General features: G+C 48.8%; 1 protein-coding gene across 6 annotated transcripts; it reads left to right on the top strand.

Annotated features, from left to right (window-relative positions):
- The first annotated feature begins 5,220 nt into the window (after positions 1-5,220).
- Positions 5,221-22,197, top strand: ETV4 (ETS variant transcription factor 4). Of its 6 annotated transcripts, none has more exons than XM_051994339.1 (13): positions 5,314-5,409; positions 5,975-6,086; positions 6,413-6,506; positions 6,817-6,864; positions 13,446-13,499; positions 14,595-14,721; positions 15,279-15,437; positions 15,817-16,079; positions 17,756-17,830; positions 19,141-19,209; positions 19,395-19,567; positions 19,798-19,899; positions 21,112-22,197. In XM_051994339.1, the coding sequence occupies exons 2-13, from the start codon at positions 6,027-6,029 to the stop codon at positions 21,334-21,336; spliced, it is 1,449 nt and encodes a 482-aa protein (XP_051850299.1). In that variant the 5' UTR covers positions 5,314-5,409; positions 5,975-6,026; the 3' UTR covers positions 21,337-22,197. The 6 variants fall into 6 exon arrangements, with proteins under 6 accessions (XP_051850305.1, XP_051850299.1, XP_051850300.1 ...); XM_051994340.1 differs by having other exon boundaries at positions 14,598-14,721; XM_051994345.1 differs by lacking the exon at positions 5,975-6,086 and having other exon boundaries at positions 5,221-5,409.
- The last annotated feature ends 514 nt before the right edge of the window (positions 22,198-22,711 follow it).

Consider the following 22,711-nt stretch of genomic DNA (forward strand, 5'->3'; position numbering starts at 1 on the left):
AGTCAAGAGGACCTGAGTTCAAATGCAGCCTCAGACATTTCCTCAATGAATGCTCCTGGGTAAGTCACTTAACCTTGTCTGCCTCAGTTTTCTCATCTGTAAAATGAGCTGCAGGACAGAGTGGCAAATCACTATAGTATCGTTATCAAGAAAACCCCAAAATAGGATCATGAAGAATTGGACAGAACTGAACAATAAAAAGTATCAGACATTGACAAACACTAGACATAAAAAAGAAAAGAAAGGAGTCTATAGTTACTAAGGAGAGACAACATGCAAATAAATATATATAAAGCAGGCTATATACAAAATAAATACAAAATAATTAAAAGAAGGAAGACCCTAGAATTAAGAGGGGTTGGGAAAATATTCCTATGGAAGGTAGGATTTTAATTGGAACTTAAAAGAAGGCAGAACTGCCTTTAAAGGAAGCCAGGAAGATCTTCAGAGTTGAGGAGTTTTCTAAGCATGGGAAACAGCCAGAAAAAAATTATTGGAGCTAAGAGATGAAGCATCTTGTTCATGGAACAAGCAGTAAACTAGAACCACTAGATCAAAAAGTATGTATTGGACTATCATGTTATAAGAAATCATGAGCAGGCTGATTTCAGAAAAACCTGGGAAGAGTTATATGAACTGATGAGGAGGGAAGTGAGAACTAAGAGATCATTGTACACAGTAACAGCAAGATTATGTGATGATCAATTATGATAGACTTAGCTCTTCCCAGCAGTGAGGTGATCTAAAGACAAATAGAATTGGTTTGGAAAATGCCATCTACATTCAGAGAAAAAACTATGGAGGCTAAATGTGGATGGAAGCATAGTATTTTTACCTTTTTGTTGTTGTTGTATTGTTTTGTTTTTTCTTTCATATGCTTTTTGCCTTTTGTTCTGATTTTTCTTTCCCAATATGCCCTAATATAGAAATATGTTTAAAATGATTCTATGCATACAACCTGTATCAGACTGCTTGCTGTGTTTGGGAGGGGGAGATAAGAGAGAGAGAGAGAGACAAAGACAGAGAGAGACGGAGACAGAAAATCTGTAACTCAAAAACTTACAAAAATGAATGTAGAAAATTATCCTTATGTGTAATTAAAAATAAAATACTGTTAAAAAAAATTTTTAAAGAATGTGTATTGGAGAATAGGGTGGAAATATAGGAAAGGAATAAAGTAGAAAGGCTGGGAAAGTAGGAGGGGGCTAGATTATGAAGGGCTTTGAATGACAGAGCATTATGTATTTGCTCTTGGAAGCAATAGAAGTTTATTGAGTAGGGAGCCGATATGATCAGATCTTTATTTTAGGGAAATCACTTCAAAGGCTCAGTGAAGAATGGACTGAAGCAGAAAGAGATTTGAGGCAGGCAAAACCATTACCAAGCTATTACAATAATCAAGGCATGAGGTGATGAGCACCTACCTGCACCAGAGGAGTGACAGTGTCAAAGGAAAGAAAGGCGTGTATTCCAGATATGTTACAAAGGTGAAATCAGCAGTCCTGGGTTATGGAGGTAAGAGGAATCCGGGATGACGCCTAGGTAGTGAGTCTGAGGGACTGAGAGGATGGTGTGGTCCTCTACACTAATTGGGAAGGTAAGGGTTTGGGGAGAGTATTTAGGGAGAAAGATAATCTTCTGTTTTGAACATATTACAAAAGTGAGAATCACTGGTGATGGCCCAGGATGCAGTGAATGACCTTGGTATCTTCTATGACTGACCAATCTCTAAACACTCTACAATACTTGCTTCTTGACCACTGGAACAAATTGTTCTCATCCACCCATTTAGCCTTTGTGGCAGAGTTGGGGAGTCTTCCCATGCTTGCAGTAGACATCCCCCTAATTCACCAACAGGCTGACAGGTCACTGTGTATTGAAACTGAACATCTTACAGCTTCTTGGAAACACAAGTAAGAGCTGAGTGCCAGGTAGATAACAAAGGTGGTGAACAGCCCTAAAAAGGGCTCACCTCACAAGTGTTAGTTCTCCTGGAACACCTCATATGTTCCATTCTTTGAGTTGTACCCCATCAAAAATAGAATAGTTTTCTCCCCTTTGTTTAGCAGTAGGTAAGTAGCTATGAAAGCAATGAGTAGGGGGAGAGACCCAAGGCTGAGGCTTGGCTGGGCATAATCAGTCCCTAGGGATTTGAGAGAGGAGGTCAGTGTAGGGTTGATTTGATTCACCAAGGATGCAAGATGAGGAGATGATGAGACTGTGGCTAGTGCAAGGGAGATAGCTTAGCAGAAAATTGAGGAACCAAGAGATTGAAAATCATGAAGAAAATGAAGAATAGAATTATGTAAAGGAAGGCAAAAGGAAAAGTACAAAGACAATAGATTATGGCCTGATGAATTTCATCATGGTGGAATTTCAGAATTCTTGAACATGGAGGTAAGTACATTTATATAGGTGATGGCAAGATGAATAGCATGAGCATTTTTGTGTGGGATATAGAAGTAGCTCATGGGAGGTGAATTGTTTGAGATACTGAGTGGTTAGGGTGTTTGAGGGAGAATCAATTTCTATTTTGAATGGAACGAGGGCAGGAGTTGAAGAGGAAAAGAGGGGAAGTGACATTGGGGATTTTGATTGGGTAGTAGATATGAATAATATGAACCTCAAAGAAAGAGAGGTTACTGAATGGTGGAGGAAGAGGGAGAATCTGAAATCCTTTGAGCCAAACACCAGACACACAAGTTTAAGGAAGGGATACCTTCAGCAAGACTGAGAGCTGGGTCTCTCTGCTGGGAGGGGAATGAAACATGATGGGCCTGAGCCTCTTCTCAAATGGAGAATAAAAACTAAGGAACAAAACATGCTGATACGTAAGTAAAGACAAGGTAACTTGAGGAGAGAGAGCAGCAAGGAAATCATGGAAGGATTTGAGGAGGTCATGCACCTGAGCTGAACCTGGCAGGAAGCCAGAGGTACCAAGGATTAGAGGGAAGGGGTCAGACTGTACAAAAAGGCATGGGGATGGCTTAATTGAAAAAAACTCAGTGTAAAGGGGAATGTCATTCTTTATGTGTTTGATGCACTGACCACATTCTGTTTTGTGTTATAGATTTGTGTGGATATCTTTGTTCCCCTTCGAAAACTGCAAAATGGAGCATAAAACTCACTAGTCTTAGATATTGGAGACCTAGGTTCAAATCTCAATAAAGTCACTTCCTGTGTGGCCTCTTATTCTCTCTGAGTCTCAGTTTACTCATCCATAAAATAAGCATCATAAAACATGCCTTTTTACTTATTTATTGTTAATTATTATTAATTTATAAATTAAATATATTGTATATAAATTTATATTAATGGTGTTGTTGTCCAGAAAGTTGTTGATAAACAACTTATAATGAACTATTCCTCCTTTCACTGAGTAAATGAAGACAGAATATGTTAGACACCATAGTTTCATGGGGTTTGCTAAAGTGCTTTTCTTTTCCTCTTATAAATTCTTATTGCAAGGGATGACTGGCTGGGCAAGAGGAAAGAACTGATTCCCAAATGAATGTGATATAATAGCAAAAGATCTCTAAAATAAAATACATTTTAATAACTTTAACATGTTATGGAAATGTAAACTCTCTGCTAGGATTCATCGTTGGAGTGGAAATGTGGCAGTTGCTGGGGAAAGCAATTGTCTTGAATTCAGAAGGTGGAGAGAGGGCCCTTAATGGACATTTATCAAGATGTGTGCCTATAAACAAGATAATATCTGCAATATAAGGAAGGGGTATCTTCAGCAAGACTGAGCCAGTTCTCTCTGCTGGGAGGGAAATGAAGCACCATGGGCCTGAACCTCAGAGTTCTTGGGGGGGAAGTGCTTTGCAAACATTAAAGTATTTGGACACTTCATCTTTGCTCTCTTTCTGTTCCTCTCTTCATTCCCCAATAGGCGGCTTGTACTTAATACTTTAAAAAAATAAAGTTTGATAACTTTTAATCTCTTGCTTATGCCCAGACATCTCACAAACAGTGTGAGTCACTCAGGAAAGACACCTCCTCCCAGGCCAAAGTTTTGGTCCTGGCTACATATTTTTGGTGGCAGAGAAAGGAATAAATGTTCCTGTTAATGCCCTAGCTCCAGAGCCTGGGGGCGATATCAGAGGCGGTTTCCCCTCCTCTTCCCCCTCCCCCCCCCCCACCTTGAGACCGACTTAAGAATTCCCCGGCCCCCACTTTGGGGCCTTAGTTCGGCCGCTGCCCCAGAAGGACGCACTTTACTTCCAATGGAGTCAGGGCACTTCTGGTGAAAACAAGCCTAGCGAGTCAAGAGCGGCGACGGGGGAGCCGGAGTCTGGCCTGGGTGCTGGCCGTGTGACCGGCGGCCCCCGAAGAGGCAAAGTCCACCCCACCCCACTTCCATTTTCTTCCTCCTTCCCCCTACCACGTCATCGTTCTGGGCCACCCAGCCCAAATCCCTGGATTTGTTGGACTCCCCACCCCCTCCAGGAAGGGAGATGCCATCGCTATTGTGTCTCCTCACAGCTCCAGTCCCGCTGGCACCACGGCTTTCTGCCCGCTGAAGCCTGGCCATTCTCCAAGGCCACCGGCCGCCTGGTGCTTCCCGCCCCCTCCCCCCTGGCTGCAAAGCTGGCCAGTGAAACCCTGGAGGCACCAAAGCGACGTTTTCCGGGTGGGGGTGGGGGTTAACCCCTAGGTGAGAGAGGGAAACACTGACAGGGAAAGTGTGGCGGTGGAGTTTGTGAGGACCTTGGGGGAATGCTTGTCCGGCCACCTGTGCGCTCCCTCTATGTACACACACACACACACACAGAGGTACACTTCTTCTTGGGGGTGGGGAGCGCGCTGCGCACGCACCTATACAAACCCAGACGGGTGTGTTTCACACATTCACACACACAATCCCGGAGCCAAAGACACCCTCCGCCTTTCCGTCCCCGAGCCTGTTGGTAAGCTTAGCTGAGAACCCGCCCCGGCCCCTAAGCTCGGCTCAGCTCCGCTCCTTTCCCTTACACGAAGCTCTTTATGAATGAACTCCTAGAGCAGCAAGTTTATTTTTTTATGAATGAGAGCCCAAGCCGTGAATGAAGCCCTGAACCAGGCCTTGCGTTCCGATTGGCCCGGGTTGCTGGGAAACTCCGCCCCCGAGCTCGGACGGGCTACGATCCTGATTGGCGGGCGTGTCCGGCCCTGGGGTTTCATTCACAAAAGTCAATGAAACAAAGGGAACGGGGAAAGCTGAGCCCGTGCTGAAGGAAATGCACCAATCGGGGGGTCCCCCGGGCACACAACTGTCTGCTCCGGCCGGAAAACAAGTTGGTGCGCTTGGGACTGGGGACTAAGGAAGCCTTGCTCTGTCTCGAAACCCGAAGTCCCTACTTCCCAATCCGGGGACATGCTCCGGACCCCAAAGCGGCAACTGCACTGACGCCCCCTCCTCAGGTGAGGGTGAGGGGGAAGGGAGGGGGAGGAAGTGTGATTCCCCGCCCACACACACACACACACCATAATACACAATCGTGCGCGCACATACATGCTTCTGCAAATTTGGGGTGGGGGAGGAGAGGGGAAACAGAGGTTAGAAGGGAGTTGCTGAACTGGGAGTCCATGTGTCCAGCAAAGAGGTGGCGGGTTGAGTTAGTTGCATGAGGATGGTGCATCAGTCGCCTTCCCCCCACCCCCACGCACACGCGCGCGCACTCACACGCACAGAGACACACACAAAATAAGTCTTATGTAACCGATCTCAGCAGACCAGGGTTGCAGAAAGAAGAGAAAGGAAGAATTGTAAAGCTTCCGAGAGCAGGTGGGGGTTTATTTGGCGGGAGGGAAGTGGCAGTGGGGAAGCCCTCATTCCCTCCGGAGGTGAAGAAATTTGGCCATCCCACCTTGGGTTCCCAACTGAAGCCGCTGGCCTCCCCCTCTCTCCCAAGCCCCTTCCCGGGCGGTCTGTGAGCGAAGCCCCGTTCCCACTCTCCTCCCGCCCCCATCCCCACTCCTACCCCAGGTCTTTCCCCCCCTCGGTGGGGCCGAGGCTCGAGGTCTGAGGGAGGAGCCGAATGGAGCGGAGGATGAAAGGCGGATACGTGGACCAGCAAGTGCCATACACCTTCTCCAGCGTGAGCGCGGGTCTCGGCCCCTCTGGCACCGCGGGCACCTCTATCCCTTGCCTCCTCCGACCCCCTTCCCCAACTTTCCTCGCCCTCGCCTGTCCCTCCGACCTTTCCCCACCCCCATCCTCGCCCCTCCTACCCCCATGCATCCCAAGCGGGGACCGGCTCTTTGCCAGTCCCGGGGGACCTAGGTCAGACCTCCACGCCCCAGCCCCGTGACCACCCTTAGCTGCCTCCGCCCCATCCAGATCCATCCCCCCACTACACCACTCTAGAGGATGACTCGGGGTCCATTGGGCCCTTTTCTCCCCCCCGCCTCCCCCCACCCCCAGAAATCGCCCGGAAATGGGAGTCTGAGCCGAGCTCTGATGGTCACACAGGGGAAACTCATGGACCCTGGCTCCCTGCCGCCCCCGGAGTCAGAAGGTGAAGTGCCAGATTCTGGGGACCTGTACCTCCCCCACCCCATCCCAAGCCACACGGTATCCTCCCAATCCCCAGCCAGGCCCTCCAAATAAATACCCGGGCTCAGTATGTAATCCCTCCCCACCCCCAACACTTGTGGCATTTCCTTTCGAAGGACAGAAGTGTTATTTCCCCGAGTGCACCCCACTTTAGTGGGCTCCTTCAGCCTCGGTTGGGTTGGGAGGGGGAGCTCCCTGGCTTTGAGTTCATCTCTCGGTCTTCCTACCCCACCAACACCTCCCCATCCCATTTTATTCTATTCAACCCTCAGATCTCTTCCAGGACTTGAGCCAATTCCAAGAGACCTGGCTTACAGAAGGTGAGTTTAGGATTTTTTGGTTGCCCTTCTTTCCCTCTGATCCTGCTCCCCCACCCCGACCCCCCTGCAGCTCTGGGACTCCCCCAAACTACCTCCTTTTCTTCGACTCTTCCCCACCCCACCCCCACCAGCCTAAAGTGTGGACATATATATTGATGTATTTATTTTCTCTTGCCCTGAGCGGGCTTCTAAGCTTGTGTAACTAGGCCTGGGGATGAATCAGACCATTGTGCGGGGTATTTGCTTATGAATGGAACTTGGCCTCAGGCCCATTTTCCTTGTTGAAATTTTCTTTTGCAAAGTCTGCTTGGCCCTGTAGGAAGACTGAGGTGTGTATTGGGGTGGGGGCGGGGAGGGGAAAGGAGCAGTTAATTTGTTACTTATCTTCAAGAGTTTCCAAAACATTGATTCTTCCTACCCCTCCCCCACCCCACTAGACAATCAGCTATTCAGTGTGTAAGACAAAAGAAGAAAAAAGTTGAAATGATTTTTTTTTTCTGTCTATTTTGCCTCCAGGGGCCAGGGATCTGTCCCTAAATTCCCTTGGTCATAAATCAGATATTTCTTCTTTTTCCCCTCTTTCCCTTCTCCACTTTCCAAGTGATATTCTCTCAACCATCTTTTTCCAACCAGAGGCTGGAGGGTTTTGATGGTGTTTGATGGATGTATTGTATTAAGGTCAGAAGCTGTATCTGATAGGGGTAGAATATAGATTTGGGTGTGGTTGGTTGCTGTGTTTTGGAAAGGATGGTTGAAATATTTTAATAAGTTCTGATGATATTAGATTTAAAGATAGACAGGATCTTTGAGGTCATCTTTTTCCACATGGTATATGTCCATAGGTTTGTTTCTGATAAAATTGGTGGCTTATTAATGGTTTTGTTTGTAAACATTCTGGGTGGGTCTGGCTGGAAGGATTAACATTCCGTCTTAAACTCTTTTCATTTTTACGTCTTGATGACCCAAAAACTCTAGAGAGATTTCTCTGTTCTCTTCTTCCTCTCCCCATCACCCCTCAAGCTCTGGTATTTTATTCAGGTGATATTTTGTATATTCCAAACTGCAGGGGAACCTTGGGGCAAGTTGGAAAGAACTTTTGCTTTGATGCTTGGGGCATTTGGCGGTATTATGTAAATCAGACTTTCTCCTAATCTCTGAAGTGGGCTGAGTAGATCACTGTTAGTTGGAATTACAATTACAAACCCAGAATCTTATCTCTCGGTCTCCAACACCTTCCCTCCTGGAGTTCCGGGGCTAAAACCTAACGCGGCAGAATAGTAAGGCCGGGTCTTCATTGCAGCAGAATTTTCAGGGTTCCTGTTTTTATCTTCATTTCATTAATTCCTTATAGTTTAACATCCTCCAGGCTTGTCAGGCTGAAGTTCCCCAATTCCTGTGACCCTCAAGTAGTCCCGAGGCATCGGCCAGTCCCTTCTGTGGCCTGGGTTTAGGGGTGACCAGAGGAGGAAATATTTTCCTATGCCTCCGTATAGAGGAAAACTCACCCCTTGACAAAAGGGGTTAGGAGTACTTGGGAATAACGGTCCCAGGGAGTAGTCTCTGTTTCTGCTCCTCTGAAGTCCCTGTACATTCAAATCCAGTGGGTGGACAGTGCATGACCAGAGAGGGGGAGGGAAGCATAAGAGGCAGGGGGAGGGGGCCTGGGATCTCCCTAGTTCCCTTTCCCTTCTGAGGGAGCGGCTCCGGTTCCCAGCTGGAGATGGAAGGGGCCTGAGGTGGGGATGCTGAGGCCGCTCACTCCCACTCTCTCTGCGGAGACAGATGCAGCTGCCGGGGCCATGTCCCCCTCTGCCGTCAAGTCACCATCCTGGCCTTCTCTACTGCCTTCTCCCGCAAGGTCAGTGTCCCCTCTTAGTCCAGGGGGGCCCTCAGATAGTGTGAATAGGTGGGGAGGGAGGCTGGAGCTCGAAGGGTGTGGTGGGGGGGATGGGCAGGAATCGCTTCTTTGGAAAGTGGTGATCGTAGGGGACCCTGGGCCAAATGTGGGGTGGACCGCCATCCGACCTCCCCCACCGCTTCCTAGAGGATTTACAAGCCCACTTTGACTCAGTCCTCCGGGGGCAGAGCCACCCATTTCTGCCAAGGGGCTATCCGCAGTATAATCCTTACTGAGTCCCCCCTGCTGTGCCAGGGCCAGGGGACCGAGAGAGAGGCGAGGGAGCGTGGTCAGGTGGACCACCAGGCGTAGATAGCTTATAGGGGCTTGGGCAGGGTGTGTCTGGGGACTCGTAAGCCCAGAAACGATGACAAGGACTCCTATGCCTGGTTTTCTGGAGCCTCATATTGAAAGGGTCGGAAAGGACCTCCATTTTCAGGATGGCTGCCAGGACTCTGTTGAAATTTGGGAAAAGAGAGTGCAGGGAAAATGCCCTGAAGTTGGGTCTGATTCTGAGGGACCACCTGGCTGGTGGCGGATGGGGGAACTGACCCATCCTGTATAAGGTTTCTCTTGTGGGGCTTTCGGCGGGCAGCACGAGGTAGACAATCCGAGCTTGGGTTCCGTTCCGTGGAAATGAGAATATTTCATCCGGCTTCATGGGTCATATGGTTCAAGCCCTCTGTATTGAGATCCCCTTCACCCTTTGGTCCCTTTGGCCTGTGGATAGACATGTGTGACCTGACTGAGGTTCCGTGATTGAGGTGGCTAGAGCTGACGGAAGGAATTAAGGAATATGTGTATGTGCAGGATTGGATTTGTGTCCATGTTTGTGTATGTAGTTGTGTCTTAAGGTATGCTGTGTGTGAGCATTTACTCATTTCCCCTTCTCCCCCCTGGTCTTTGCCAGTCCTCTTTAGTTTGACTTCTTGGCCATCTCACAGAGTGTGGATGGGAACTATTTCCTACCCCTCCCCAATTTAAGGATAGGTGATTCCCTGTAGAACAGAGGGTGATATTTGGGGAGTGCATGTATATATACAAGCCATAGATGTGTTCCTGAAAAGCTAGTCTAGAGCAGCTGAGGCTAGTGAGGCAAGTGGTTATATAGTAGGGCAGAGGCTCTGGAAAAAGGGTCTGCTTGCTTCCTTTCCCCCCATTATTCCTTTGGAATGCTATTGCACGGCTCAGAGTGGGGGGAAATCCTGAAATGTTTAGCAGAGGATGGGGGCAGGAGTCAGGGGGTATACACTCAGATTCCTCCATATTCCTATTCTGTGACATAGAGACAGGAGGAAAATATGGGAGAGCCATATAGATGAACTGCTAACTGCCTTCAAGAGTACTTTAACTCTTCCAGACCTTGGGTTGGGAGACCTTCCATTAAGCTTTGTGGAGCATCCTTCCATATACCTTATCTTTCTAACTTTCCCCATTTCCATGCTAGTTTCCTGAATTGCATAGATTTGAAGATCATTAGAACATGGAGGGACCTTGAAGGATATTTAGTTCAACTCCTTTAAATTACAGTAAAACCCAGAGAGAAATGATTTGTCTAAAGTTGTACAGCTAATCATCAACAGAGGCAGGAAACAAAAGAGTGTCCTCAGATGTCTTCCTACCTTGGCAGTTCCCTGCCCTCAACAGCCATCCTCACCCCCTGTCCGAAGTCATAAGAGCCTCGTGTTGAGACCTGGAAGGGGTCTTATGAGATTATAAGTTTAAAACCATCAAATATAACCCTCTGGTTCATCTGCTATAGAGTTTGGTAGCTGGCTGGAATGGGACAGGGAAGTCATAATTCAGTTAAATAAATAAAACAAATCATTGTGATCTCAGAACCAAAAGTGGCCATTAAAGAAAATGCTTTTGCTGTCCAGGAAAGGAAGTCTTTGTGCCATTATTATTGCCATATTTGAATATTCTGAAAATCTATAAGCAAACAAATCCATCCCCCAATTCTCTTGTCTTCTCCCTCCTCATCCTCTTCCTAAAGTGTGAACTTTTTATTCCAGTGATGATGATGATGATAGCTGACCTAGCAATTTGAGCCTCATGTTAACAATCCTGGTAGTCATTTGCTATATAATATTTTTATTATCTGTATTTTTATAGATGAGGGAATTGAGTCTGAAGGAGGTTAAGTTTCTCAGGCAGCATTTGAGATGAGATGTTTCTGACTCTGCCCACTAACACTCCAAGTTCTCCTTAGGTATGGGGTGGAAATGTAGGCAGGATCATGGAAGGCTTGGGGGATGAGAAGCTGAGCAATGAAGCACTCTGTAGGACTGCCATTTTTAGTCCTGGCTTAACCTTACTAGGATTGTAGATTCATTTATTTCTTTAAACAGAATTAAACCTTTTTCAGGAGAAGAATAGAATTATAAAGTCATCTATTCTGGCCTCACACCCTCATTTTACAGAGGGAGAACCTGAGATCCGGAGGAGGGGAGAGGCTTGCCTAATGTCACACAATTAGTGGCTTAATCAGGACAAGGCGGTCCCTCATTTCAGTTGTGCTCGATTCTTCTCGACCCCATCTGGGGTTTCTTGGTAGAGATACTGGAGTAACTCCTTATTTCCTTCTCCAGTTCATTTTACAGATTAGGAAATTGGGTCAAACAGGATTTAGTGACTTGCCCAGAGTCACAAAGCTAGTATGAGTTCAGCTTTTAACTCGGGTCCTCCTAACTGCAGACCTGGCATTTTATTCGATGCACCAACTAGCTGCTCAATCAGGATTATAACAGGAGATGAATAGAATTCCTCCCTTGGGGATTTTCATGGGGTAATGTCTGTCACAGCTTTTTAAAACCCGAATATGAAGCAAAAGAAAGGGTGATAGGACAGGACCTATGGAGCGCTGCAATATGGGCTTTGGGTTCAGGTTAGCATAGGTCTTAATGGAATAGTGGAGGGAGTGACGTCAACAAGGGCAGCCCTGGCCCCATTACTTCGATGGAAACAGCTGTTTAATGAAGTCCCATGGGGGCTCTGAGTGCGTCACCTTTCTCCAGGCTCTGTGCCTTCACTCCCCTCCCTCTCTAGAGACCCTCCTTGTCTAAGTGGATAGGGGAGAGGGGGAGGAATTTTCTTCATCTTGTATCCCATTACCCTTCTCCTCTAGGCAGCCATGGCTACCATCCCCATTGGAGATGGGGCAAGATGGGAGTGGGATGGAAAAGAGAATAAGGGATCTGCCTCTTCCCAGAACAGATAAGAACTCTGACTGGACCATGAAGTCTTGCATCTTTAAGGTCCTGAGGACTCTTTAGTTTCCTTAACTCTATAGATGAGTTCCTAAAAATCTGGAGGTGTGTGACTTGTAGAAATGGATTTTAAAATTGAAAGTCCAAGGAGCTAAAGAGCAGGAACCATTTAAATCAATGTCTTCATTTTACAGATGAAGACAGTTCCAAGAAAATTAAATGATTTGTATAAGGTTACACAAAGAAGGAGGAGAGAGGAAGGGAATAAGCATTTATTAAGTGCCTACTGTGTACTGGGCACTGTGTTCTCAGCCCTTTGTAGATATTATTTTATTTGGTATTTATACAAGTCATATAAAGAAGAATCTAAACTCAGATTTCAAACTCTTGTTTTCGTACTGATATCTGCAATCATTTCTGAATTGTTTTACTGTTTCCTTTGTGATGGAAAGGTCTACGAATTCCTGTGGCTGTTCATATTTTGATGTCCACTCCAAGCTCTCCCACTTTCAGGCAGACCATGAATCTGTAACCAAAAGCACTAGACATCTTCGTGCTTTAAAAGAACTTGGTGGCAAATTGATTTGTGTGTGTGTCTAAGTGTGTAAATAACTCTCCTCTATTTTTTCTCTTCTCCATCTCATTTTGTTCTCACTTAAGAAACACCGGTGATAGCACAAAGAAACAGCTGTAATGTTCTGCCCTGGACTGGGAGAATGGTTAGGGGTCAGAAAATTATTTGCCCCTTTCATTCACCATTAGTCTCCCCACTGCACTCTACCTGGGAGGCCCAGACTCAGGAGGACGGGGCTGTGCCTTCCGTTCTCCACAGAAGAGATTGCTTCCACCCACTCTATTCCTATCATGCTGCTCCAAATTCCCTACAGTTACCCCCCCCATCACACCCTTAAAACTTGTGCCAACGTGTCAGACTTCCCAGCTCCTAAGATTCTTAGAAGCTCCAGCCAGTTCCCCTCCACACCCTGAGACAGCAGTAGATAAAGGGCCTAAGGCACCCTAACTCCCCAAACCCCCAGTCCTCTTTCCCATAATTCTCCCCTGTTGCCACTAAGTACATAGGTAATATCCCCATCCCCCATCCTACCTCTCATGATACTTCTAAGTTCTGGAGTTAGGGAAAAAAATGGGGAAGAGGAAGGCTGTTTCAGTTTGGGGTGGGGGGGATTTAAAATAAATCTTGTAGGAAAAGACACGGGAATCTCCTCAGACAGGTTCTGGGAATGTTTCAGCCACAAACTAGTTGAGTCTTCCCTTGAGAGAAGAAGCGAGCAGAGGGGCTTTAGGACATGAAGCCCTTTGTCAATAAAAGGGCAAAAGTGCATCTTGTCTAACGTGGGCTCCTAGTAATCTTTGGATGAAAATGTCAGATCCTTTCCCTTTCCATCTTCTGCCCACCCCGACCCTGGGCTCACATGTGAGCTCCAAGCTCACTCCCAAACCTTCTCTCTCTGCAGCTCAGGTTCCCGACAGTGACGAGCAGTTTGTGCCAGATTTCCACTCTGAAAACTGTGAGTTCGTGGGCCCTGTTTAGAAGGGAGTTGGAGAGGAAGGAATAACCCGAGGGAAGTTTACGTATACATCAGACAACTCATTTTCCCTTTTTCCCTGATAAAAGTGTGGGTAGGGGAGGGATCCCCATTTTTTTCCGCATAAAGATAGAAAACCATCAGGTTCTGACCACCAGTCAGAAGTATCTGAATAGAAGGAAGCTCTGGGGAGAGAAACACTTCTGTGAGATCAACCATGAAACAACAAGCATTTACTTATCAAGTGCTGTATTTATGTGTCATGGGCGAGGCACTGTGCTAAGTGTTGGGATGTAAAAAAAAGCAAAAACACATATATGGTCCTTATTCTCAAGGAGAAGGGAACAGGGACAGTTAATCCCAAGCAGCACACGATATGAAATGTTTGACTCTAGATTCTAAGTATTTGGCACCAGAATATAATGAAAGCCTCTATACATTTCCTCTTCTCTGACTCCATTCATTGAGGGCTTAAAACCCAGCTGAGCAGTGGAGGAAATGAGGTCATTATCCACAGATAATCGAGAATGTGGTATAATGTTAAATCTGCTTTTGAGCACTGAACTAAGAATAAACATGAGGTCTAAGGTTCAACGTGGAAGCGTCACATAAGAAAAGCCTTCCTTTCACTCAGCTTAAGGTATAAATAGTTTAATTCCTTAAGCGAGCCAGGATGATTATGAAATTACAAATCTGTTTGCACAGGTTCTCTGGAGTTTGCGTTTATGGTGACTATTGGACTTTAAACAGCGTCTCTGGCTAATGTCTAACTTTGGGCATTGTCTCTGGCTAATGTCTACGTTAGCTACAGGGTCCAGGCGTGCGGGAGTGCACGGCTTATTGATACACTCGGAGTATATTGCACAGCAATAATGGCCCAAGTTCTGGCTGTGGCCATAGTGTTAGAGCTGAAAGGGGACTTAGGTCCTGCGCCCCCTTTTCAGATAGGGAGATGGGGTCAGAGAGGTATACTCCGGCTGGCTGAGTCTTAGAGAAGGGGACAGGACACATCTTCGTGGGCGAGGGAAACCAGCAGGTGACTGATCTCTCGCCGATTCCAATCCCTCCCCCATTCAGTAGCTTTCCACAGTCCCACCACCAAGATCAAGAAGGAGCCCCAGAGTCCTCGGACAGACCCGACCCTGTCCTGCAGCCGAAAGCCGCCGCTCTCCTACCCCCATGGCGAGCAGTGCCTTTATACCAGGTGAGTCCCCGGCCGGGGAGAGGGCTGTCCGGAAGGGGATTGTGAGAGAAGGACGGGGAATCACCCGACTGGAACTCTAACAAGGGAGGAAAGTCAGACAGCTGGAGAGCCCAGCCGTCGCAGGGACGAGCTGTGAAAATTACTTCGCGGGGACTGCGGGGGGAGAGGACGGCATTTTCCCTCATGAGAAAGAACCTCATCTAATCGGACTGAGCTCCCCCAAAATCTACCCTAGCAGAAAGTGGGGAGGGGAGGACAGCTTAGATTAAGGAGAATATGAGACAGAGGGTCTTGATGGTTCAAACTCCTCCTCATTCAGCAGCCTCTCCTCCCATCCCTCTATATAATGTGGGGCTGTGACCTCACTGTCCCTGGGGAGTGTGTGAATGTAAGGAGGAGGAGGGAGATGGAACTGAGAATGACATAATGATAATAATTTATACTTGGATAGCTTTTTAAGGTTTGAAAAGTGGCAGGTTGAGGAGACTGTAGCGGGCTATGCCTTGGAAAGCTCCTCCAACTTGCCTTGTCTCTCTCCCATGTCTGCCTGTCCCCAGTGCCTATGATGCCCCCAGACAGATTGCCATCAAGTCTCCCACACACAGCACCCCAGGACAGTCACCTCTGCAGCACTTTCCCCGGGCAGAACGGAGTTTCTTGAGACCCCCAGGGGCAGCCCCCCCCAACCCCAACCATGGGTTCGTCATGGAGCATAGGTGAGTGGAGGACAGTGGGTCTGGGGGTCCACAGTCCCAGCTTTTAGGGGATCCCCTCTCCCTCAGCCTCCACCTGGCTACCTTTCCCCAGGCAGGGTGGTGCAGCGGATAGAATTCATCTGTAAAATGAAGGGGTAACATATTCAGTAACTTTTAAGGTTCCTTCCCGCTCTAAATCTGGAATCCTAGGTAGAGAGGAAAAGGTACGGAGCAAGGGGAGATCTGTACTTTCACCCCAACCTAATCCAGTTCCCCAGCTCTTGAGGAAAGTCCCCTGCAGAAGGGGAAAAAAATAAGGGAAAAAGTAAAAAGGGGGGGATCAGCTAAAATTCTCTTTTCTCTCCTCTCTCCTCCCCGTCCCCTCCCATATCCCATCCAGCCCCATTTTCCAGCAGCCCCCAGAGCTGTGCCATTCCTTCCCATCCTCCCAAGGTGGGGGCCGGGAGCCCCCTGCAGCCCCCTGCCAGCCCCAGCTGTCGGAGCCCTGCCTGCCTTATCCCCAACAGAACTTCAAACGGGAATACCACGACCCCCTGTACGAGCAGGCGGGCGGGGGCTGGGGCGGCGGCGGCAGCGGGCACAGGTACCCAGGGGCAGGGGTGGTGATCAAGCAGGAGCAGACAGACTTCGCCTATGACTCAGGTAAGGGGAGCTGGGGGTCTGTGGGCAAGGGGAGTCTGAGTGGGGGCGAAGGCTGTTACTAGTGCTGGTAAGGGGGCGGGGCACAGAAGGGGGAGCCGACCCTGCCGGCAAGTCCCAAATGGTGAGGGAAAGAAAAGGCAGGTTCGGGTAATCCCCTCCGGGCCCCTGAATGCATAAATGCACCCACATACATACATATATAAAATAATGTGTATTATATATATAAACACAGATGCACATATGCTAGCTACATTTGGAGGGGAGCAAGTCGCCTCACTCCTGCGCCTCAGTGTTCTCACCTGTAAAATGGGGATGATAAAAGCCTCTGTCTCCGCAGGCGGCTGTATGCCTCAGATGAGCTGCATGTTCACAGACACCTACAAACATATGATATACACATACATCTATCACATGCGAGTGTATCCATCCATCTCTATGTAGTGTACACCAGTCCAGGGCCTGGGTTTATTATCAGTAAGACTGGGTTGCATTAGAAACACGAATGGAGACTCTCCAAATTCGGGGAGCCAGAGAGGGAGGGGCCGTTGGCTCCGAAGTACCTGAGCTGTTTCCTTCCCAATTTTCACACCTTGGCAAAGGGCAGGAAGCGCGCGTGAGTGTATGGGGGGGAGGGGAAGGGGATGCGCCCCCCCCCCCGCGCGCGCGTGCGCAGACACGCAGGTGCATACGGGCCTATCCGAGGTATTTGTGGTGTGTCCCTACGTGGGTGTCTATGTACAAACACGTGCGTGTGCACAGTGAGCCCGGACACCAGAGGCCCCCTTCTCTCCCAAGAAGGGCGCCTCCCTTCTGGAAAGCGGAGGAGGAAGTCTGGGCTCTTGCCACTGACCTTCAAACGTTGCTGGAGTGGAAGGGGATCGGGTTACGTGCCCTTGAACTCAGGCCCCTCCCCCCTCAGCTCCCTCTGAATGGAGTCAGGAATTCCATTCACAAAATGGAGGCATGAATGAGTCCCCCCTCCCCAGCCCCCCTTTCCCCAATCCCTGGGGTGTCAAATTTCACCTCCAGCTCTTCACTCATAGGTGAGAACTGGGGGGAGGAATCGTCCCAGAACTGCCTTCCATCCAATCCCCTCCGGGTGGGGGAGCCTAGTGCCTGGGAAGGGAGGGGCGCCCTCACCCTATGGGCTGTAAATGCAGGGGGGCTGGTCCAATAGGATCGGGGTCCTGGGCTGTTGTCTTCCGAACCAGAGAGACAAAAGCTCCCTCCCGGAATGGGAAGGAGTCCATCTGGAACTTAATCCCCCCCCCCCGACATCTGCCCTTCTTGGGGACGCCCCTCACCGCCTGAAGATCCCGAACCTTTTTCTCTGGGAGCTGCTGCTCTCCATTCATGCTCTCCCGTTCCTCCCTCCCCCTGTATAAACAGGAAATAGCCGCTCCCAGAGGCTTCCTCTGGGCTTGGAATTATCCTGGCCTCCTTTCAAATGAGGGAAAGCCCGACTCAGCAGCCCTGCCTGCTCTCCGGGCTACAGCTGCCCTCCCTCCCGTCCCGGGGCTGCTCAGGAGACCGGAAAGAAATCGGGCACCCGAGTAACTGACAGCCCCCCGCAGGCGGAGAAGAGGGACGGGGGAAGGCCCGGGCAGGGAGCGCCTGCATGGGAGGCGCTGGCCCCCCCGCTCCCCTGACGGAAAGCTTTTCTCCCTCCCCCACAGATGTTCCTGGGTGTCAGTCCATGTACCTACACGCAGACGGTTTCCCTGGCCCCTCCCCTGGTGATGGAGCCATGGGTAAGGCAGCTGCGCCCCCACCCCCGACTCCCGGCCCCAGCTTTCCCGCCGCCAGGAGGGCAACAGATCTGAGGCGAACACGGTCCCCTGCCCAGCCACTGCTCCCCTCGTTTTACTGGGCCGGGGCCCAGTGGCTTAGAGAGGCCAGCAGCCAGAAATCCAGTCTCAAACACTTCCCAGCTGGGCCACCCTGAGCAAGGCTCCTCAGCCCTGTGCCTCATCTGTAAAATGGGGACAATGAAACCTGTGAGGTGTCCTGTGAGCTATTTGTAAAACAACGAGCTTAGAACGCTGTTATTGTCATCATTATTAGAGTATTTGAGGTTCAGAAGCAATAAATATCAGACCCAGAATTTTAACCCAGGTCTTCTGATTCCAGATCCAGTATTCTCTGGGCGCCAAAGCCACAGTAATATCTCACCCTGAGGTGTTTTCTTGGTGAAATGTGATTTCTATCTGTCCTGTGTCTGTCTGTGCCTCCCTCTCCTCCTCCTCTTTTACTCCTTTTCCTCTTTTTCCTCTTCCTCCTCTTCTCCTTCTCCTCTCCCTTTTCTTCTCTTCTTCTCTATCTCTTATGTTGTCTCAGTCTCTGTCTCCTCCCTCTTCCTCTTCTCTCTCGATTTATGTTTCTGTCTCTATCTTCCTCTATCTCTGTTTCTCTCTCCCTCTCTGTCCTTCTCCCCCTTCTTCCCTCCCTCTAGTATTTTACAAATCATGGATTTAAAGCTGGGGGAAAAAAATACCTCAGGAGCCATCTAATCTCTCTGTTTCTGTCTCTCTTCCTCCTCCCCACCTCCAGCATCTCACAAACATTTATAGAATCATGGATTTAAAGCTGGGAGGGAAAAAAGCCAAACACCTCAGGGGCCACCTAGTCTCCTTCATAATAGCTAACGTATTGCACTATATGGTAGGCCCATTTTAAGCCCTTTGCAATTGTTTGATCCTCATGACCACTCTGGGAAGGTGCTATTTTACAAAGGAGAGAACCCAGGCAGGTGGAATGACTTGCCCAGGAGGGGCTTTTAAGGGTCTCAGGCTGGATTTGAATGCAGCCTCAGTGCTCCATCCACTGTTCCCCCTTCACAGATGAGAGAGCTGAAGCAGGCAGACCTGTTCAGAATCTACAAGCTGCAAGCATCATTGGTGCTATTTGAAACTGTGGTCACAAGAGCCAGTTCCCTTTCCACTTTTCTCTCTTTTGTCACAGTGCTTCCCTCTTGTAAATGGGTTGGAGGGGTCTGGAGCCCCAGATCTCTAAGACTTGTCCTCTACCTTTTCTCTCCCTCCCCTTCCCCCCTCTCCACCAGGTTATGGTTTTGAGAAGTCTCTTCGGCCTTTCCCTGAGGATGTCTGTGTGGTCCCAGAGAAATTTGAAGGTCAGAGGGGGGACTGGATGGATGCAGGGAAGCAGAGGAAGGTCTCCCCACTCATGACTTCTATCTGAGCCTCCTCTGTCCAGCGCAGGGAGGCTGGGAGTCTTTTTTTCTATCTCCTTCCCTCTCCAGAAAGGGAGAATCTCAGCACCCAGGAAGGACTCCACTCATCTCCCTGTTTTTCACAGGAGACATCAAACAGGAGGGCCTTGGGGCATTCCGAGAAGGGCCCCCTTACCAGCGCCGAGGTTCCCTCCAGCTCTGGCAGTTCTTGGTGGCTCTGCTGGATGACCCAACTAACTCCCACTTCATTGCCTGGACAGGCCGAGGGATGGAGTTCAAGCTCATTGAACCAGAAGAGGTAAGCGTCTCCTCCCTTCCCCCCACTAACCAGGAGTGCTGAAAACAGATTTCTTCAACATCAGCGATGTCACTCTTGGAGGAGGGTGAGGTTAGGGTGGGGGTGTCTCACCATGTTGGATGAATGAAAACCAGGCATTTTTCCTAGATCTCTTCCTCTTTTCCCTTCCTTTCTGCCTCCTGATCCTCCCTGCCTCCCGAGTCTCAGACTTATTTGCCCATCTCTCCCAGGTCGCCCGGCTCTGGGGCATTCAGAAGAATCGCCCGGCCATGAATTATGACAAGTTGAGCCGTTCGCTGCGCTACTATTATGAGAAGGGGATCATGCAGAAGGTTGGGTTCTCCAAAGGGCTAAGATCGAGGTGGCAAGTGGTGGGAGGGCAGGGTGCCAGGGAAGGTGCCCTGTGGGAGAAGATGGAATGGACTCTAAAGCTTAGGAAAGGAAGGAAGCTGTGTGAGGGCGAGGGGCGGTACATCCTTAACATCCTCTCCCAAGGAAGTAGTTGGTGGCGGGTGAGGGAGGTGGGAGAAGGGTAGAGCAGGGCAGAATGTGGAGTTAAAAGTTTATCTGGCAACCTATTCTTCCACCTGTTCCCAACAGCTGAACTGGTCAAGGCTAAAAGGCTCAGAGGTTAGATCAAGGTTTCCCAAGCTATTTTTGCCACAGGAAACTTGGGCTTTAAATATATTGATGGAAAGGATGAGAAGAAACTGGGGTAGTGCAGAATTGAGAGAGAATGGGAAAGGGAGGCTAGAGGTAATTTATATTAACCTTGCCTTTCCCCCGGTGCAATTATCTTTTTTTTTTAATTTATTTATTTTTATTTAATAATAACTTTATATTGACAGAATCCATGCCAGGGTGGGTGCAATTATCTAAAAAGCAATTTTAATGCATAGAAAATTTCAAAAGTTAACATCCTATTGCTTGCCATCTAGGAAAGGGGGTAGAGGGAAGGAAGGGAAAATTTGGAACACAAGGCTATGCAAGGGTCAGTGTTGAAAAATTATCCATGCATGTGTTTTGAAAATAAAAAGCTTCCCCCCCAAAAAATTAATTAAAATAAGTATAAATTATATAAATATAAATATAAAATAAGTTTTAAAAAGTTAACATCCTTTAACTCCTGATAGCATGGATAGCATAGAAAGGGAAGGCTCTGACTGGGGTGTCCCCAGTAGAGCCCTAGTTCTGCTAACAGAGGGCCTGGATTCAAATGCAACCTTTGTCAACTAAGGACAAGTCCCTGCCTGTACCTCTCTGTGCTGCCAACATCACGTTTTCTTCTCATTTCTAAAAAGGAGAGTGCTGGACTAAATGGCCTGACTTTCATGTCTAGCTCATGTGCCTGTATTTTCTCATGAAACTCTTGGTCATATCCTGTGGGATTCCACGATGCCTTTTAGGAAATGCAGGGTTGGCCATGGAACACTTAACTGAGTGGGGATGCTGCAAGGGCAGAGATGGAGACTCCCGGGGCATCCCTGCTGCTGCCCGTGCCATCCCCCGAACTTGGTCGCCCCAAATACTCGTTCTATCCCCAGGTGGCTGGAGAGCGCTACGTCTACAAGTTTGTGTGTGAGCCGGAGGCCCTCTTCTCTCTGGCCTTCCCTGACAATCAGCGCCCGACTCTCAAGTCTGAATTCGACCGGCCGGTCAGCGAAGAGGACACCGTCCCTTTGTCTCACCTGGATGACAGCCCTGCGTACCTTCCAGAGCTTGGGGGCTCTGTGCAGCCCTATGGGCCGAAGGGCGGTTACTCCTATTAGCTTCTGACACCTTGCCAAGAACCCACAAACCCCCCAGGTGGGGGCAGGGGACACTATGACCATCCTCTTTGTACATATGGATACATTTGGTATTGGCAGGAGCCCTTACTCCCTTCTTTGACACTCCAGGAAACTTTGGGGGGCAGTTCCCTAGCCCTGGTCATCCCTTTTCCCTTCCCCAACTAAAATGGACCCTATCCATGGTGCTCAATCAAATGGCTGGATGGAGTGGGAAAAGAACTTGTCCATAAGTAGAAGGCTCTGCCCAGAGGACTCCGCTCAGGCTCTCCCCACTTCTTCCTACATGGCCCACCCTGTCTTTTCCCCCACTAGAGAGAGCAGGCAAGGTTTGCCCCTGCCAGGTAGGTCAGAAGAAGAGGACTGACTCTCGGTACCACCTCCAAGCCCAATGGATCTTTGGGGTTCAGAAAGCTCCCATCAATTCCCATGAAGAGAAGCAGAAGGCCTAGATATGCCCCTTTCTCCAATGACCAAATCCCAAGATCACCTTTCTGCTTCCATCTCCATCCCAGCCTCCTGGTTACAGTGGGTCCCCTTGGGGTCAATAAAATGCTTTTTGAACTAAGAAAGTGATTGGCCTTCTACCTTGGCTAGCTGTCCTTTCCCTGCAGGTGGCTAATGGCAAAAACTTTCTTCACTGGGTCACTGTGTTCCCTGAGGGAGGGGTTTCTATCCCAATTCTTCATGAAACGAAGGCTGGAGGGGTCTGCCTCAGACTGGGAAGCTTCAGGATGGGCCAGAGAGGGTACCTTCCTCAAAGGAGAGCATATCAGCCTCTCCTCCCATCCATATCCCCTCTTCTCTCCAGATCCTAATAAAGGCCCCTGCCAGGCTCTGTCAGTCTCTGTGTCCTTAATGTTGCCAGGTTCAGTGCTACTCTCCCAGGGCATGGATGGGAGGGAAGCTGGGGATGAAGATCAGAGAAATATAGAACAGTCTATAGTTCTCAAAATCTAGGGGCTCCCAAGAATTTTCTTCCAGAGGAAAAAATACTTTCCTCTAGCTCTAGTTTTCTAACATTTTTTTAAATTGACCTTATTTCCTTCTCTCAATCAATTCTTGTCTATTCCCACAATGCATAGGTACACTAGCAATTTATCCCTAGCTCTTGCTGGTATCTCCTCCCAGAGTAGAGAGCAGGGCAGGGTTTCCTCCCACCACTCCTAGGCGGGGTGAGGGTCATCGCTGCATTTTTGCTGGGGATGGAAGAGGGAGGGGGCAGCAGGATGTGAGGGGGAAAGCCAAAGTATGCCCTGGGAGCTAGGCCAGAGAGGGTAAGATAACCAGGGAGGAGGAATTAGGAGAAAAGAATTTTCTCCTCTTCCAAATTTGGAAGAAATCTGATTCCCGGAGC

This window comes from Antechinus flavipes, chromosome 4 (genome assembly GCF_016432865.1).
Source record: "Antechinus flavipes isolate AdamAnt ecotype Samford, QLD, Australia chromosome 4, AdamAnt_v2, whole genome shotgun sequence".
Lineage (NCBI taxonomy): Eukaryota > Metazoa > Chordata > Mammalia > Dasyuromorphia > Dasyuridae > Antechinus > Antechinus flavipes.